The 18,521-nt window shown below is 42.2% G+C and overlaps 1 protein-coding gene across 2 annotated transcripts; it reads right to left on the reverse strand.

The window, feature by feature from the left end:
* Positions 1-229: 229 nt before the first annotated feature.
* On the reverse strand, positions 230-17,611 carry COPB2 (COPI coat complex subunit beta 2; the record flags this gene model as incomplete). 2 transcript variants are annotated; one of them, XM_079539538.1, is made up of 21 exons in its annotated part: positions 17,480-17,611; positions 16,821-16,907; positions 14,894-15,020; positions 13,674-13,822; positions 12,693-12,839; positions 7,486-7,585; positions 7,214-7,356; positions 6,800-6,999; positions 6,162-6,272; positions 5,807-5,895; positions 5,605-5,711; positions 5,173-5,316; positions 4,543-4,673; positions 4,061-4,268; positions 3,727-3,837; positions 2,824-3,038; positions 2,472-2,564; positions 2,213-2,393; positions 2,010-2,078; positions 744-836; positions 230-325 (listed from the first exon to the last, which is right to left on the reverse strand). In XM_079539538.1, exons 1-21 carry the CDS (start codon positions 17,531-17,533, stop codon positions 230-232), a joined length of 2,655 nt encoding a protein of 884 aa, XP_079395664.1. In that variant the 5' UTR covers positions 17,534-17,611. The 2 variants fall into 2 exon arrangements, with proteins under 2 accessions (XP_079395664.1, XP_079395665.1); XM_079539539.1 differs by having other exon boundaries at positions 744-826; positions 2,006-2,078.
* Between the last annotated feature and the right edge of the window lie 910 nt (positions 17,612-18,521).

Consider the following 18,521-nt stretch of genomic DNA (forward strand, 5'->3'; position numbering starts at 1 on the left):
ATTGAACTGCATGTTAAATGAAAACGCTTCCACGATGCTTTAGAGCAGGTCTATATCTTAAATTTCAACATACTCAAATCTTTCACAGTTGCAGGGTTTGCCCCTCTCCCTGCATCTACGTGGTCCATCTTCTGTATAAAAATCGAGTTAATGTGGAGCATGTAGTCCACAGAACTTCATTCCTTTGTTTGGAGTAAGCAGTAGTTGAGTTGGTCATCTAGAACTCTGTTCAGTCATCTAAGATCTCTTCATCCAGATTGATATCTGTGGTATCAATATCCTCCAGGTCTAAGTTATCGAGGTCATCTTCCAAATCCAGAAGTGTCTGGGAATTAAGTCCAGAGAGACACGTTAGGCAGCTGTTGTGACAGCAGATGTAGTTTGTATAATGCTATACGAGGTACTGAAACATTCAGCAACATTAAGGCAGTCAAGTAGTGCATAAGACCTACAATAACCTCCAGAAAGAAATGCCTTCTTGAATAAGAAACCAGTTTGCAGTACTGGAACTTGTTATTTTGTTCTGGGTTGTGACTCCACTTATTTCCTTGTAAGCCCACAAGGCTGTAGGAATTGTTCTACATTACTGTGTACAGTTTCTGCACTCTACAGGAAGAGATCCACACAGTGTAATAAGTCTCAGGAGTGTGGTTCATGTAAAGATAAAAGTGACATTATGTGGTATACTTAAGTTCTTCATTCAGCCATGACACTCCTTCCATTCCTAAGATACATTCCAGTACCTTTTGATCTCGAGGTGGAAGCAGATCAGAATTCTGCAGTACTGTATTCATCACTTCTGGTTTAGGAGATGGAACTGCTTCTTCTGTCTTTTTCTAATGAAAAAGATAACTTTTGTTAAAATTAAGCAAACAACAGCCCCTCTGCACATCCCTCAAGCCTTGATGGCTGTCTTCTAAAATTTCTCTCAGTAATTCCAGAATCACATCTTCACAGCCATTAAGTTTTCTGGTCTCCAGAGGAGCCTACCATGTTCGTTTCCCCCCGTTGCCGCCATTTAATTCAAAGCAGTTCTTAGAAAAAAAAAACAGCCTTCAGTCTGTGTCAATTAATTTAAAGAACTTAAAACTGAAGTGCAACTGAAGAACATGGCAGGCCTTGTTTATAGCTTCTATGCAAGATAATTGTAAATTAACATGTAGATAACTTTCACAAGGTGAAAACTTCCACTTGAGTGATAAAACCATCAGTCTGAGCTACTTCACTACTTAAAATATTCTATTTCCAAATAATCAATCGGGACTCCTACTCTAACTTTCGAAGCAGTCTTACTTCAGCCATGCACAATAGCAACAAATACAAAGCATTTGTAATTGCTGGTATGTAAGGCATGTAAGAGATTCCAAGGTCCAACTACTGAGCTTTCAGAGTGCTAGAAGCAGTTGAGGCAGTAAGGGTTTCGATATGCAATTTTTTTTCAGGATGAATTCAGTGGCAGCACTGCAATTACACACACGTACTTGAGTGAAATGGTAGCAGAACAAAAACATAAGCAGCAGAATCACAGAATGACAGAATCACAAGGTTGGAAACGACCTGCAAGATCATCCAGTCCAACCCCCCTCCCATTCCTATCAGTGCCACAAGCACTAAACCATCTCTCGTAGCTCCTCATCCAGGTGCCTCTTGAATACTACCAGGGACAGCGACTCCACCACCTCCCTGGGCAGCCATTCCAGTGCCTGACCACCCTTTGAGAGAAAAAGTTTCTCCTAATATCCAACCTAAACCTGCTCTGGTATAACTTCTTGCCATTTCCTCGGGTCCTACTACAGCCACACAGAGTAAATAATTCTGTAACTACTAATGACTTCTTTAGTCTACTTTTTTAGTCTAGAAGTCTGAAGCAGAAGAATGTGGAACTCAGCTGCAGTAGTCAAGCCAATAAGAGCAACATTTCAATCATCACAGCTGTACAGTAACATCCACCCTGGAGAACTTCCAACACAAGCACTTCTTAGGCTTCGTCATTTGGTGGTAACACTGACCTGAGATGCCATTACTCCCGATGGTTCAAAGCCTTTTGCTTCTTCAAGTAAGTTTCTTTCTTCATTTGGCTAAAATATAGGAAGTGCAGACATGTTAATGGAATATTTAAGTAAGTAATTTCATCGACTTGCTTACAGCAGAATTTGCACAACTTCGAATTTTTCTCTTTCAGAGAAAATAGGAACTCTCACTTCTTACTTACAGTGACAAGGGGGTATTCCTTGGCGGGCCGCAGGTCAGCAAGACTTTGTTTAACATATTCTTCAGCAACAAAAGCTTCCTTTAATCCAGGGAAAAGATTTTCATATTCTGTAGGGTCAGCAAGAGATTCAGCAGCTTTCTGGTTAACTTTAGAGAGACTCTCCCGCCACAGTTTAACAACCCTGGAGACAGAGATCAGATTCATTGTATAAAGGCAGTTTTGACTCTACTACTAGGACTTGCATATACTTTAATGTTACCTTGAAACTTGGCTTGGCAAATAGGTCCTTGCAAGAAAAGCAGCTTCTGGGAGACGTCCGGTTTTGATCAGGAGTTCCAAACACGAGTCAAGCCTAACAGATTTTAAAATAGAATTTTTATCAATAAGTTTTCAAGTTAGACTTTTGCATTATAGCTGTTCAGTCTGTGATGTCAGTAAATTAGAAGTGCCCGATTTTAAAAAGTAGGCATCATCAAACAGTTTTTCTGAAGGGTACGTGCTACTGTCTTTCCTCTCGAAATTAAGTTAGCTATAGTTTACCATTTGGAGATCAGATGTTCTTTGTGTTTCAGAAAGCCCAATGAGGACCATCTGAATTCCTCACTACTTACTTTCCCTGCAGGAAGTAGCTCATAAATGCGACGTTGTTCTTGCCATCTTTTTCTGCTCCTTCAGCTAATTTATTCACCATGTTTGCATTTCCTGAGGCTGTAGCCAGTAGAAGTAGTCCTCCATAGTCTTGTGCATGGTGGAGACATTCCTGGGCCAGGCCAAACTGGCATTTACTAATGGCAAGTTCAGCAAGTTGCTTCCATTTCTGTTCTGACTAAAAAGCACAACAGGAGGGAGGAGAAAGATAAAACCAAAGCTCATATTTTTGAATACCATTAAAGATTTTTAAAGCATTCAACATAAGCTCTAAGTTCACCTATTAAGGTACTGTATCCCATCAGTGCACTTGTCTTACCGTTAAGATACAATGACTATTGCAGTTTGTTCTGCACGTACCACTGCCATGCTGTCACTACACAGCATGGACATTGCTTTGTCCTCTCCCTTGTCCTCCTTGAATGAGGAACATTAACTTAGTCCTACCACTTCCTTATTTTACAGAAGGAACAGTGAGACCAATTATCTTAATAACAAAATAATAATAAAAAAAAGCTGTAGGGCAAATCACTGCCTGTCAGTCTTCCTAGAACATCAGAAATGATGCAAGTTTTTCAAGGCTGAACAAAGGCCCAGAGGCTTCAGTTCTGCCACTTCTCTCTGTGGACTTCTCACTGAAGATTAAGGCTTTGTTCTTGGTTGGAATGTCTTACTCCCCAGGGGTAAGCAGACAACACGCTTCTGTTCCCATCCCACAGCTCAGGCAGAGAAACTTCAGTAAGGAAGTTGGAGGCATATTTACAGTGTTCACAGAGCTGTGCTGCATCTTCACACTGCCTTTTCTTACGGGGCCTCTAGGATTTATAATCAGAATTATTACGAATCACCAGAAATTGTATGTTTACCTCTGCTTCTACTGCAAGCTGATAAGCAATTTTTAATTCTCCCAGCTGAAGAGCAAGTTCAAAACGATGCTCTGGATCTGTAGATACTGCAAGAGCTTGTTGTTTGAAGCCCTGAAGTAAATAGATAATCAAAATAATCCATCAGGTCAAACAGCATCCTAGAAGTTTTAACAAAAGCCATCTAAAGAAAAGATTACAGTGTTCCAAATAAATACAGATGATTAAGAAGATTCACTTACAGGAAGTTAGTGGCTTTTTTAGTTCTTACGTAGCAAATTCAATTACAAATAATCAGCTGATTACTTTTTTGATGTCTAAGAAATAGTTCTCTTGCCTGTTTTTCAAGGAAATGCGCAACTCTGGTTCTCTGCTCTTTTGGAATTGTGGGAAGAACTTTGTCAGCCATACCGAAGTCTCTTCTCATCACAGCAGTTTGATATTCAAGCACTGAGACCAGCAAAGAGTAGCTAACAATGTTTAGCTCTTTATCACCCAAATACAGTCGGTTGTCCTTAGGAATATACCCCAAAAGATACATCGTCCTGAAACAAAACAAAGATTTTTCACCTTGGATAAGTTTACTATGAGGTACTACGTAAAAATGGTAGCAAGAATATTTGCATCAACTTTTACTCTATAAATAGCATTACATGAAAGCGTGGTTATCCTATGCAAGATTACATTAATTGCCTCAGAACATTAGCATTATAAAGTATCCAAAAGTAATACAGCAGGGCAAGTGGAGGATTTACCTTGCCATAACTTGTACTGAAAAAAACATGTAGGGCTTTCTTACAATCTAATGCAGCAACTTACCTGTCTAAATGGGCAATCGTGACAATTTCTCCTCCAACGTAGTAGTTGAGTCTGTTCACAGAGCTGGTGTAAATAAAGCAGTCGCCAACCCACAAGCCTGTTTTCACAATCTCCTGAATCTCACCAAGAACCTGCAAATTAAAGTTAATCAAAAAGCTACTCCGAGACAGCAGTAAGACTACTGTGTTTTCCAATTAAATGTAACATTCTGTACTTCCACAGACACAAGGGTAAGTTGCAAAAGAAGCTTCAGGTATAAATGTGAAGTTCTGTAATCTATGCCTTCAGTTTCACAAAAAAACATTGTAATAAAAAAATCTCTATCTCAATAATTAACTAAATGACAAATCCAGAAAGGAAATACCAAATTAACTGTTAAACAAGATAATCAAAATATAAGCTTCCTCGCTATATTTTTGCTGTTTTTCATTTGTTCTCAAACTTCTGTCAAATTTCAAAATACCAAAAGGACAGAAAACTTTTTTTTTAAGTTCTGTGAACATGCTACCCAAATGCATGATGTCTGGAAAATTTAGTAGTGTTAGTTAAAGACCAACTTTGCTATACTCTGGCAAGACTTGCTTCAGTGATCTCTGATCCTGGTCATATTCCATTTTTAAATACAGATACCTCAAATGCATCTTCAATTCCATCTTCAGTGACTCCTTCGTGTGTTTCTTGGGCAGATGCAACTTTTTCTGATAGATATTTCAGAATGAAGAATGACTCTTCTGTAGCAATGCAGACAAGCTCACCCGAGTCAGACCAGAAAATCTGTGTCATCAGAATCAATAATGGCACTGGTTTAGAGAGCCCAAGTTAAGGGAGAAAATATATTTTAGCTTTAATTTGTACAAACTCTCATAGCAGCCTTAGGAACCAAGAAGCCAACACACATATAAGATCTTCTTCCCTTTCATTACAAGGCAGAGATAAACCTAGGATGTTGTTACTTTACAGTTGACAGCTTGGCTTCATTACAGAAAACAAAAATCAAGTTAGTCAAAACTGAGTAAACACAGACATTGACATATAGATTCATATCTTCCTTTCAAAACTCACATGTTTGGGCTGAATTTCAATTCTGCGGATCAGTTCTGTGTTCTCCCAATCATAGAATGCCAAACCATTAACAGATCTGACTCCCAGCAGGAAGCCACCATAGATGCCTGCAAGAAAACAAAGGTTGAAGAATTTTGCATTGTGCAGACTGTGCACGCTGTGCACACGCATCAGTATGCGTATTCCAGAAGTAAATACTCACCTTCTGCTCCAAAATCAGGTTTGAATGATTTCTTCTCCTTGAAGTTTTTAAATATCTTTACAACACTGTTGCTCTCTCTGATTGCATATCTAGAGATTGCATTATAAAAATATTACTTGCCTGTTAAAGTAGCAAACTACTAAAATAGTAAACTGCTACAAGAAAACCCCCTGCATTTCTCTTCAAAAACAAGCAGAGCACAACAAATAAAAAAGGTACTATTTAAATGTTTTCTAAGTTGATCATTCAAACCTTTTTTTTTTTTTTGTCTTCAGCCCAACTTAGTGTTTGTACAGACTGAAATGTAGCAGCAGCAAATTTAAGTTAATACAAAGGATAAACCTGCAACACTTACTCTGATGAATCATGTGCCCATACGAACTCCTGTGCAGAACCAAAACTCTTGTTCCTCAAAGCCATAGCTGTGTAAATGATGTATTCACCATCACCACACACTACAACAAACCTACAGCAAGACAAAGATGCAGCCTGTCAGACATGCACATTCAGTGCACTAGATCAAACACACAAATCACCTGAAGATATTAAAAGCCTGTATCACAATTAATGCAAATGCAGACAAAATTAAATAGGACAACTTTGTGCATTTCCAAGCCCATCACATAATGGATTTTTTCTGCTTTATTTTGCTAGCTACTTGCTATCCCTTCTTGCTTCTGCTCTCCACTCTGCTGCATTTCTACTGTGTATCCCTTTACCTTTTCTTCCATATTAGCTTATCTAATTAAAAAATGTGAGACGTGATAGAAGAATTTGGCTTGCTACTACTACATTATATATTTTGTTTGTATAATTCTTGCCCTATTTACAAAGTGCAACTTGTTTGTTTAAAATGTGAGCTATCATGCAGATGAAACCCCTCTATGCCACAGGCTCTTGGTCATTATCAGGACACATGCAATAAGATTTCCAGTATAAAAAAAAAGCAACAAAACAAAACCTTTTTTTTTTTTTTTTTCTGAAATCAATTACCGTCCATTAGGGTTGTGTTGAATTGTTTGAGGATATATTTCACAGCTCCCCATGTCCTTCACAGCCAGTGGCAATCTTTCTCCATCTTTAATTTCAGCATCTCCCATAGCTTTCAAGTTGGCCTGCTGGACTTCTGAATGTTTAGCCCAAATGATTTTTCCATTTGCATCCATGGACATGGCTGGTTCTTCACGACCAAGCTAGGAAGCATAGCATAAGAACTTAGCAGACGGAGAAAATACTATTTGGATTTTCTGTTCAGTTCAACACATCTAGTGAAATATCCTGGCTTTGTCTAAAAATGACCATTAAAATGCTAAACGATCAGTATTTTGTATGTTACTACAAAGCTAGTTGCTCTTTACACAGGACAGCGATGAATCACCCTCTCCCATTTCAAGTAGCTAATCGTACCTTAACAATGATGCTGCCTTCATCATAGCCCAAAGCCACATTATTGGATCCTCTCAAGCTGGCCACACACCACACTCTCTCCATCCCATAGTTGAGCGTACTTTCCAGCCGGTAGGTGCTTGAATGCCAAATGCGCACAGTTCCTAGAAGAAAGGAATGCGTGCCTTATTGCTTTCCTCCACGTAACACCTCCTGATGTGCGGCCACACCACAGCAAAACGTTCCCCGTAAGTTCCTCCCCTATCCCTTATGTAGCAGAAAAAGGCAATTACCATCTTCTGAGCCCGTGATTATGATAGGCAGTTCAGGATGGAAGCTGACACAAGAGACGTTCTGAGCATGTCCCTCCAGTGTTTGTACACATGTTTTGTTCTGCAAAAAGAGTTGAAAGGACAGGTGCAGGTAATAAACAAGCTGCAACACTTTAACGTTCATTTCTTAATAAATAAAATCCAAAAGTCTATCTCAAAACAGGTATTTTTTTTCTAGATTTCTTCCAGTAACATTTATTTCTAAGACGCTGAAGCAGCAGCATTAAACATGTATTACGAAACAATGATCGCACTGACTTGATTTCTTCTCCCTGATGGAAAACTATCTATTTTCCTTGACACAGTTTTCTGCTCACAAAATAGGCTTTCTCAGAGCTTGGTAGTGCAACAGAATAAAGACAGGCAGACAGCTAGGATTGCTTAAAAAAAAAAAAATCAGAGCAAAACATATCTGAATTCAATTATAAGTGAAGAAACACCTAATATCTTCATCAAGGATGTTTATTCACAGCTGTTAAAGAAAAGTCTACTGTGCTTGAAGCAACTAGGAGTGGACTCTTTCTATAAAAGAGTGTGAGAGGGAGATTGACTGGTGGTGTCAGTCCCTCTCAACCTCAGGTTCTCGGCACACAGACGAGGCTCCTCACGGAGCACGTCAGCCCCTGCCACCTTACAAACACCTGGTAAAGGGGAACCAGCCAGCTGACAGCGTTTCAGCGAGCCCCCTGTCCTCTCTTCCCCCTAACAGCAATTTGAGAAGGGAGGAGGAGTGGAAACGGGTACCTGCTCGGCGGAGGGGGCATCCCCCAACCCGTCCATCCCCGACTCCCCAGGTGCCTCTGCGTAACAGGTTTGAGGCCCTGGAATTTGAGGGGGGGACGAGTGAGAGGGCGGAGACAGGTTCACCCGTGAGGTTGCCTCAGGCGAAGCGGTCGCCCACAAGCCTCAAGACTGCTTCTACCCGTAAGGACAGAAGGGTGATTGTCATAGGTGACTCCCTTCTGCAAGGAACAGAAGGCCCTATATGCCGGCCTGACCCTACCCGCAGAGAGGTGTGCTGCCTTCCTGGGGCTCGGGTCAGAGACATTTCAAAGAAAATTCCCGAGTTGATTCGGCCTTCAGATTATTACCCACTTTTAATAATTCAGGCTGGCGGCGAGGAAGTTGATAAGGAAAGCCTGAGGTCTATCAAGAAAGACTTCAGGGGAATGGGGCGAATGCTTGAAGGTGCTGGGGTGCAGGTGGTCTTTTCTTCTATGCCCGTGGTGTCAGGGAAAGGTACAGGGAGGATCCAAAACACCCAACTCTTAAATAGATGGCTAAAAAGCTGGTGCAGACACAAGAATTTCGGCTTTTTTGACCATGGGGCAATTTACACTGCACCTGGCATGATGGCTGCTGATGCATGCAGCCTGTCCCTGAGGGGTAAGAGGATATTAGCTGAAGAATTAGCGGGACTCATTGACAGGTCTTTAAACTAGGAACGAAGGGGGAAGGGGACAAAATAGGGGCTACTGGGGGTGAACGGGTCATTCGAGGGCTTGTACCAAACTCCATGAGCAATGACGGCAGAGTGCACAGGGAAGGAGTAGGGCAGGGGGATGCTGGGGATGCTGCTGTTCTAGGGGATCCTAGATCCCTTATAAAGGTGGTGAGACGGATAGCCCGGCTGAAGTGCCTTTATACCAATGCACGCAGCCTGAGTAACAAGCAGGAGGAACTGGAAACTGTGATGCACTCGGAAAGTTATGACCTTGTTGCTATCACAGAAACATGGTGGGATGACTCCCACAATTGGGATACTGCGATCGATGGCTATAGACTCTTTAGGAGAGATAGGCGAGGTAGGAGGGGTGGGGGAGTTGCTCTCTATGTCAGAGATTGGATAAACTGTGAGGAGCTCCCTACGAGAAACAGTCAGGAACAGGTTGAGAGCCTGTGGGTTAGGATTAGAGATGGGACTAATACAGGTCAGCTGGTGTTAGGGGTATACTACAGGCCACCTGATCAGGGGGAGGCTGTTGACGAGGCTTTCTTGCTCCAGATGCGTGAGATGTCTGGCTCACGGGCTCTTGTCCTGGTGGGGGACTTCAACCATCCGGACATCTGCTGGGAAAACCACACGGCGAGCTGCAAGAGCTCCAGAAAGCTCTTGGAATCCATTGACGATAGCTTTCTGGTTCAGGTATTGGACAGACCGACCAGAGGTGAAGCGTTGCTGGACCTGCTGCTCACAAACGCTGAGGAGATCATCAAAGGTGTCAAAGTTGGAGGCTGCCTGGGCTCCAGCGACCACGCCTTGGTTGAGTTTGTGATCTCAAGCGATGTGGGCCTGGCAAAGAGCAGGATCAGGACGCTGAACTTTAGAAGAGCAGACTTCAAGCTACTCAATGGATTGCTGGCCAAGATCCCCTGGCGCGCCGCCCTCAAAGACAAAGATGTTGAGGAGAGCTGGCTGCTCTTCAAGGATGCCCTCCTGGAAGCACAAGAGGTCTCCATTCCTCTGAATAAGAAAGTGGGCAGGCGAGGTAGGAAACCGGCATGGCTCAGCAAGGACCTGCTGAGAGAACTGAGGGCGAAGAAAGGGGTGTACAAGCTCTGGAAACAAGGCTGTGTCACCTGGGAAGAGTACAGGGATGCTGTCCGGACTTGCAGACGTGGGATCAGGGAAGCCAAGGCGCAGGCAGAACTGAACTTGGCAAGGGATGTGAAAAACAATAAGAAAACCTTCTACAGGTACATTGGCCAGAAGAGACAGGCCAAAACGGGTGTACCTACTTTGGTAAATTTAAAAGGAGAACTGGCTTCAACAGATGAAGAAAAAGCTGAGGTGCTGAATGAATTCTTCACCTCGGTCTTCACTGGTGGCCAGGATTCTAGTCTTTTTCACGTCCCTGAGCCCTGCATCCCCAAACCTCTATGTGGGGACCAAGGAGGTAAATCCCTCCCCACTGTAAGGGCAGAGCAAGTCCGACAGTGCCTCCTTAGACTGAATGAATATAAGTCTATGGGGCCGGATGGCGTGCATCCCAGGGTCCTGAAGGAGCTGGCTGAGGTGGTTGCCGAGCCGCTCTCCATCATATTTGAGAAGTCGTGGCTGTCAGGTGAGGTCCCGGACGACTGGAGGAAGGGTCACGTCACTCCCATATACAAGAAGGGGAGCAGGGAGGACCCGGGGAACTACAGGCCGGTGAGTCTCACCTCCGTGCCTGGGAAAATCATGGAACAGATCCTCCTGGACAACATGCTCGATCACATAAAGAATGAGCATGTGATCCGAGACAGCCAGCACGGCTTCACCAAAGGAAGGTCATGCCTAACTAATCTTGTGGCCTTCTATGATGGAGTGACGGCATTGGTGGACGAAGGGAAGGCGACCGATGTCATTTTCCTGGACCTGAGCAAGGCCTTTGACATGGTCCCCCACCACATCCTCATCTCCAAATTGGAGGGAAGTGGATTTGATGGGTGGACGACCCGATGGATAAGCAATTGGTTGAAAGGCCGCAGACAGAGGGTGATGGTCAATGGCTCTATGTCCAGGTGGAGGCCGGTAACAAGTGGTGTCCCCCAAGGGTCTGTCTTGGGACCGGTGCTCTTTAACATCTTTATCAATGACATCGATGAGGGAATTGAGTGCACCCTCAGCAAGTTTGCTGACGACACCAAGCTGAGTGGTGCGGTTGATACGGTGGAAGGAAGGGATGCCATTCAGAGGGACCTCGACAGGCTGGAAAGCTGGGCTCGGGTGAACCTAATGAGGTTCAACACGGCAAAGTGCAAGGTTTTGCATTTGGGCCGGAAGAACCCCAGGCACCCGTACAAGCTGGGAGGAGTGGTCCTTGAGAGCAGCTCGGCAGAGAAGGACCTGGGGGTCCTGATGGACGAGAGACTCAACATGAGCCAGCAGTGCGCTCTGGCAGCTCGAAAGGCAAATGGGATCCTGGGCTCCATCAGGAGAGGGGTGGTCAGCAGGGACAGGGAAGTGATTGTCCCTCTCTACTCGGCTCTTGTGAGGCCCCATCTGGAGTACTGTGTCCAGGTGTGGAGCCCTCAGTACAAGAAAGACATGGAGATTTTGGAAAGGGTCCAGAGGAGGGCGACTAAGATGATCAGGGGGCTAGAGCACCTCCCCTATGAGGACAGGCTGAGGGAGTTGGGCTTGTTCAGCCTGGAGAAGAGAAGGCTGCGGGGCGACCTCATTGCAGCCTATCAATACCTGAAGGGAACCTACACCCAGGAGGGGAGTAAACTCTTCATAAGGGCTGACAATAGCAGGACTAGGGGAAATGGATCCAAGTTGAAGGAGGGAAGATTTAGGTTGGATGTTAGGGGGAAGTTCTTTACGAGGAGAGTGGTTAGGCCCTGGAACGGGCTGCCCAGTGAGGTTGTGGATGCCCCGTCCCTGGACGTGTTCAAGGCCAGGTTGGACGGGGTCCTGGGCAACCTGATCTAAATGTGTATGTTTGGTGGCCCTGCTAGGCAGGGGGGTTGGAACTACATGATCCTTGAGGTCCCTTCCAACCCGGGTGATTCTGTGATTCTGTGATTCTGTGATTCTGTGAGTGGACTATCTAACTAATACATACAGCTTTGTGTGTTAGTAAAGCTTTAAGCTCAGTTATGTAACGGTCATTGCTGTAGTGCATATTTTAATTAATACTACTAGCTTTGATTTCTGATCTTGGATTTAATTGTGGACACTACACTTCAACAACCTGAAACTCCTATCTAACAAACTTCATCTTGCCCTTCTGACCATTAATGCATTTGTACACAGGAAGAATTTATGAGCTCCACTTTCCAGCAATTGTCTCAATTTTTTTCTTTCCTGTACAGCATTCAAATGAGGCAATAATGCAACTCATTTGATGACCTGTCAAGTACATGTGAGCATGCATACATGCATGAACATGTGTGCTTGTGTAATGAGTCCAGAAAGTAAACAGACAAGGAAAAATCAAAGTTAACACTATTAACAACACCTTAGCATCAAATTTAAGTAACCCCTAAGTTCATTTGTAGAATTCACAGCATGCTCTCTAAAGAGTTAACAACTGAAATCTGAAAAATATATCATGAAACAGTTCCCACTTTCATCTTTCTAAGGAAGGAAGAGGTGTTTTCAAGTCCTTTTCCTTTTTACAATTTCATGATTTTGCTGTGGCAAAATCTATGCAATAGCTTGCAGAAAGCTGGACACACACCTGGTAGTCCCAGATCTTAACCAACCGGTCATCTGCCCCCGAAATGAGGTACGGCTTGTCTCCTCCGCTGTAGTAGTCAATGCAGTTCACCCCTTTCTCATGGCCTTCCAGAGTAAAGTTGGGTGAAGAGGAACCAAGCTGCCACACCTTTCCAGGGGAAAAAAAAAAAAAAAGACATCAAAAATCCTCATGTAAGTTTTGATCCTCTCTCATCTAGGCCAACCTTGCCAAACAGTTTGTATTCTAATGCAGTCAGGCTGTAGATACACCGACATTTTCCCACAATCATTGCATCACAGCAATATTTAAACACATCTCATCTCAATAGCTGAAGACAGATGAAATCAAAACTGCCTTTTTACAGCCAGTATACTGCTAATTTATAGGGAACTTGAGGAACTCTCACTCTCCCGCTGGTTGTAAACCAACAGTCCCAGATACTCAGTTTCACAGCAAATGAAGCTCAGAGTCTGCTGTCAGAAGACTGAAGACACCTTTGGATTCAGTTTAAAAGACTTGTAGCAAATGACTACAAATAACGGGTGAAAATAATTTTATTTTTATTTTTTAAAGGCACCCAGTTAAAGGCTTTACCCACTGTATGTTGTAGGTTCAATTCTCCTGACTACACTTAAACAGTACAACCACTACCCCATCCTGTGTCTCTCGAGTTCCAAGAGGACTGCAGCAATCACTGAAGTTTAATTTCAGTGATTAAAGGTGTCAGGTAATCTTGTACATTTACTGAATTACTATTATGTGCATAGTTAGCATGCATATAGGAACTCAACCAAAATACACATCTTCATACAATAAAAATTCTATTACTGACCTACTTCTAAGAATTTTAACCCACTGTTCTCATTAATGGTTTGCATGTTCCTTCTGATTATTACTTTTTAACTAAAAAAAAAAAAAAAAAAAAAAAAAAAAAAAAAAAAAAAAAAAAAAGCCCCCCAAAAAACCAACAGAATCCTCTACCTTGATTGTCCTATCCAAAGAGGCACTGGCAAACTGATTATTATCTTTTGGGTTTATGACGATCTGCATGACATAATGGGTATGTCCTTCAAACACTTGAGAACACGACCATTTCTTATCCCAGTCCCAGAGTTTAATAAGCATGTCATCTGAGGAAAAAAAAAAACAGTAAAAATCAAGCTTCAGTTAGTTCAACATCTTCTGAATAATGTAATCGTAATGACTTCAAGTTAAAGGTTCCTTCGTGCCTTCTCCTTGAAAGGAGGCAATGCTAATTCTCAAGATAAATATTTTCTCAATGTTTAAAATCGCTGTTCCATACTTTCAGGAAGACCACAGGGAATACAAGTTTCTCTAAAAGATTCTCCAGTAGAATGGTTATAAAACTAAGCAATGAGCCTGCCCAGATCACATAAATACACAATTTCTGTTCAGAAAATGAATCTGTCTTACAGAGACTAGGAATAGATATTAAGGTATTAAATTATTAATCTTAAAATAATGGGCAGATTTTAAAGAATTAAACCTGTGCTCTCTTCTTTGGCACCTACTGTAACGATCATTAAGGAACAGAAAGCAGAAACAACCAGGTTGGCTTCCTGATATCTTTATTTCAAGCGTATTATCTTCAGCAGAAATAACCACGATGCTTCCAACACAAAACGTTCACTATATTCTAGCAGTGCTCAGGCTGTATCAGCACCATCTCCAGGAATGGAAAGGACTGAGAAAATGATGCATGTACTCTTGGGAAAGATTTGCTAGGATACTATGATTTTCCATTCCTAGCTCAAATAACAGAATACTGTCATATGCTGGGAAGAACAGGTGAGAGTTACATTCTGCTTCAACTCAGATTGTTAGCTGAAATACAGAAGTACTTAAAAAAAAAACAAAACAAAGGAGCTTCAGTGAAGCAAACTCTAGAAGGGTAACTAATTATCATCTATGTGAACTTTTTATTGAGCAGTTATTAAGCAACAAGATTCTGAGGTCTGCTCTGGCAAGGATATAAGCTATAATATTTTCAATTCTAAGTAGAATTGATACTCCATTAAAAATATGAACGTACCTGGCAGAGAAATAACAATTGATAGGCTAGCTACTTGCTCAAGGATTTCTGTTTAGCAGACACCTGAAAAAACATGCAATTGCTATCTAGTCAGAACCCTGTAAGTGGCTGATGAAAAACATATCAAAATATATCAACGAGCTCTTACCACTGCTGGTCAGTATGAAAGGCTGTGTGGGATGTACAGCAATACAACGAATGTAATCTGAGTGTGCTTCAAACATGTGCACTCTTTCCAGGGTGTTGTAATTAAAAACTCTAATTTGCATGTCATCCTGTGAAAGAGATTGGAATAAAAAACTGTAACAGTACTTTCCATATACTACACCACAACATGCTGTAGAGTAGCTAGACAGAACATTCCACTATTGAAGAATCTCTTACAATGATATGTTCAAGAAAAATTATTTTCTGAATCTACCTAAATGAAACAAATTATTACTTGGCTCAGAAGTCTATAAATTACCCAGCATTATACCAAGGCATTCATAAAATAAACTTCAGCTAAAAATTCATTTCAAAAAGATGCATTTTAAATGATCTTTTGATTTAAAATGAAGTGCTTTGAAAGTTATTAATGCCTAATATGAAAATGAAAAGCAAGGTTCTTGCACTAAAACAAATGGAAAATTGATGTCGACTTGATTACTTTTCAAGAAGGATGTGAACAAAAGAAAAGGTGTCTTTATTTCAGATACAGTATTCTCCTCAGAAGTATTCCCAAATCTTTACTTAGGTGTAGAATTTAGCACATTACTTGTTCTATCCAATCTATTTTCTTTTCCACCCTTTTCCTCTCATATACACCTGTTTAAGAAAAAACATCTACAGAAAACAATTGCCAGAATGGCAGAGAAGAACATGCACCCCTTTGAAATCAGGCTAACAGTGCAATGAACATCCAACGTGAAGAATAAGCAATAAATAACATCACAATTTCATAGTTACTTTGGAAAAGACTTGGCCCTGTTTCTAAAAGCAGCTTTGCCTTTTCCTCACTATTTCTTTGCCAGTGCTTGCAGCCTCCCCTGGGAAAGCTAAGATACAGCTGCACAATGAATCAGACTGAGGAACTGACCCAGGTGGAAATAAATTGATAAGAACACATATTAACTTCCACCAGCTCCTAATCCAGCTTCCCATGCAGCTTTTTGAACTCTTGTGCTGACAGAGGAGAGGCAGTGCTGTACCTCTAGGGAAATAGCACTGAGTTACTGTTGCTTTAACTAACTGTGTCATGGCAGCATAAGGCAGCCAAAGGACAAGAAATTGCATTTACTGTCTGTATAGTGCAGAAGACTAGAAAGAAAAAACGCAGACACTATTTTAGGCATCACTTCAACTTAGATGAACTTTATCACAGAGAACTCTCTGACTTTCCAACAGATGACCCATGCCTTCCACGTACAACTTTCAATGACCAATCTAAAGGCCAAAGCAGGAACAGTCTGCTGAACCCTTCAGGACACACCACCCCAAAGCACTGTTCATGTCTTGACACACATCTCCTAATTCAATTTGCCATAACAATTATATGGTTTGGACACCAGATTAAGAACTGATCAATGTTCATTTCCTCAAGAAAAACGTGCTGTCAAGTTTAGAATAAAACTATTCAACGAGTTTGCTTTGCAAAGAGTAAAATGAGAGTATTTTTCTAGAGGGGAACAAAATTCTTAAAAAGTTTGAGTATAATCAGGAAGAAAAGTAGAAAGCAGCTTTTAAGTCATCTTACCTTGAAAAATTAATAGTTTCAGCTTTGTTGAAGCAGCACTACAACTATTTAGTCAAAACTGTATGCTAGATGCAATTCAGTTGACAGCAGAAGTTGAATATAGACCTACACTGCATTAGATATTAGATTTAGCCACAAATTAGATTGTTGTCCTCTGAAATGAAAAAATTAAGTCTCCAAGTTAAAAGGAAAAAAAATTACTGGAGAAGTGTAATGAAGCATTCCTTTCTCTCTTGCACATTAACACTGAATCATTTTTATGTGACGTATAAAAGAACGGCATGAAAACAAATTAAGAGAAACTATTACTGCACATAGAAATCACAAGACGACAACTTACAGCTCCTGTAACAACCCAGTTCTTCCTTGCCACAAATTTGGCAGCTCTCACTGGCAGGTCACATACTTCAAAAGTCTTCACCAAAGTCTAAAAATAAAAGTAATACGTTTATAGCACTGGAGAAAATTAGAATTTATAAATTTATAGCACTGGAGACAGCTTTGAAATCAGTGCTCTGTACGCAGTCACTGACAACTCCCCAAGGGATACCACAACACAGCATGTACATGTTAAAGCTGCATCTGTATCCAAGAAGATATTTGTCTGTGTGCTCACCTTCTTGTTTTCCACTCAATCCCTTCAGACACCACTCACACCTCCAAATCAATTCTAAATCTGCTGCCCAATTTCAGCCACCATTGACAGAGAAGCAGAGGTCTAGCATTTCCTACAACCTTCGTAATTACAGATTGCAAGTTCAACGGAGATTATTTTTGTATTCTTGAAACTAGATGTGTAAGAAATGAATCATCATTAGAGCTGTGCTCAAGATAATACTTGCCTATTTTTACTGTGACTCTTGTATACAAGTCACGGAGAGCATAATCAACTAGTAGCAGCATTTTCAGATTTTTCTTGTAAATCTGGTGTTTAAAGTTAGAATTGATATACTGGTCGGTTTTGAAAAAATCATAGTAAAGGAAAGTCAAAGTTATCACCTGTGTTTCATGGTTCCAAACGCAGACACTGCCATTGTAGAGACTTGCCAGCATCCATGGCTCTGTGGGGTGCAGGTCCACACTTTTCACCCGGTCAGACCGGGCTGTTAGCTTTCGCTTGATATCGAGTCGGAGAGGCTAGAGGTGAAAAAAAATGGAAACTCTGTGTTATTCCAGCCAAGTTAAACAGCCATAAAAATGTGCTGGAGGAAGAAAAGGCAAAACTAGCCCCTTAAATAAACAGGGTTATCACAAATAGAATACTGCTCTTTTCCATCCACCTGCCTTTGCTTTTCTCTAGGGGGCAGAGATCTGGGGAGCAGGTCTGCTCCATCTACTTCGTGAGCTCGCAGTACTTCCATACTGCAAATGGCATCTCCAGCACAAAGAGGCTCTGCACAGCTCCATACAACACTTCCACGGTGTCTCTGACCTATTGAAGGAAAGCAAAGGGACCTCCCTTCCAGTGCAAGTGACTACAAATAAATCTCCTTTCTTTTTCACTCGAGAAAGACCAAATTTGTGGAGAAGTCAGCTGTCGCCTCAGAGAAGTTTTATGCAACACAGAGATAGCGTTAAAATCATGAAAAGAAACACCGCTTAGAGCAGAACACACTGCCACAAGAACTGAGGGGAGGTAAAAGTTTAAGCGTTTCCATCACAAAGGAGGTTCCAACCTTCCACTTCAATCACCAGCAAAGCGATTTTCTGAGACAGTGCCAAGCACCACAACGCTCTCGGCCACCCGCAGCCCGGTGCCGCCGTGCCCACAGGCCCTCGGCGCTACGCTGTCACAGGGCCGGCGGCAGCTCAGGACCTCTCCACGAACGCTCCCCCACAACAACTCGGGCGCTGCCTGCCAGGTCACCTCCGCTGCTGCCTCCCTCTAACACCGCACGGCCCGGCCCGCTGATCTCTCCACGGCCCCGCGCTCCCGCACTCCCTCACTCACCATGGCGCGGCGTCACTCCGTAGGAGCCCCGCGGCGGAGGTGTCCCAGGCCCGGCAGCCCGCACCCTCCGACGTGGAGCTTCCGGACGCG

This window comes from Tetrao urogallus, assembly GCF_951394365.1.
Source record: "Tetrao urogallus genome assembly, chromosome: 9".
In the NCBI taxonomy this organism is placed as follows: domain Eukaryota; kingdom Metazoa; phylum Chordata; class Aves; order Galliformes; family Phasianidae; genus Tetrao; species Tetrao urogallus.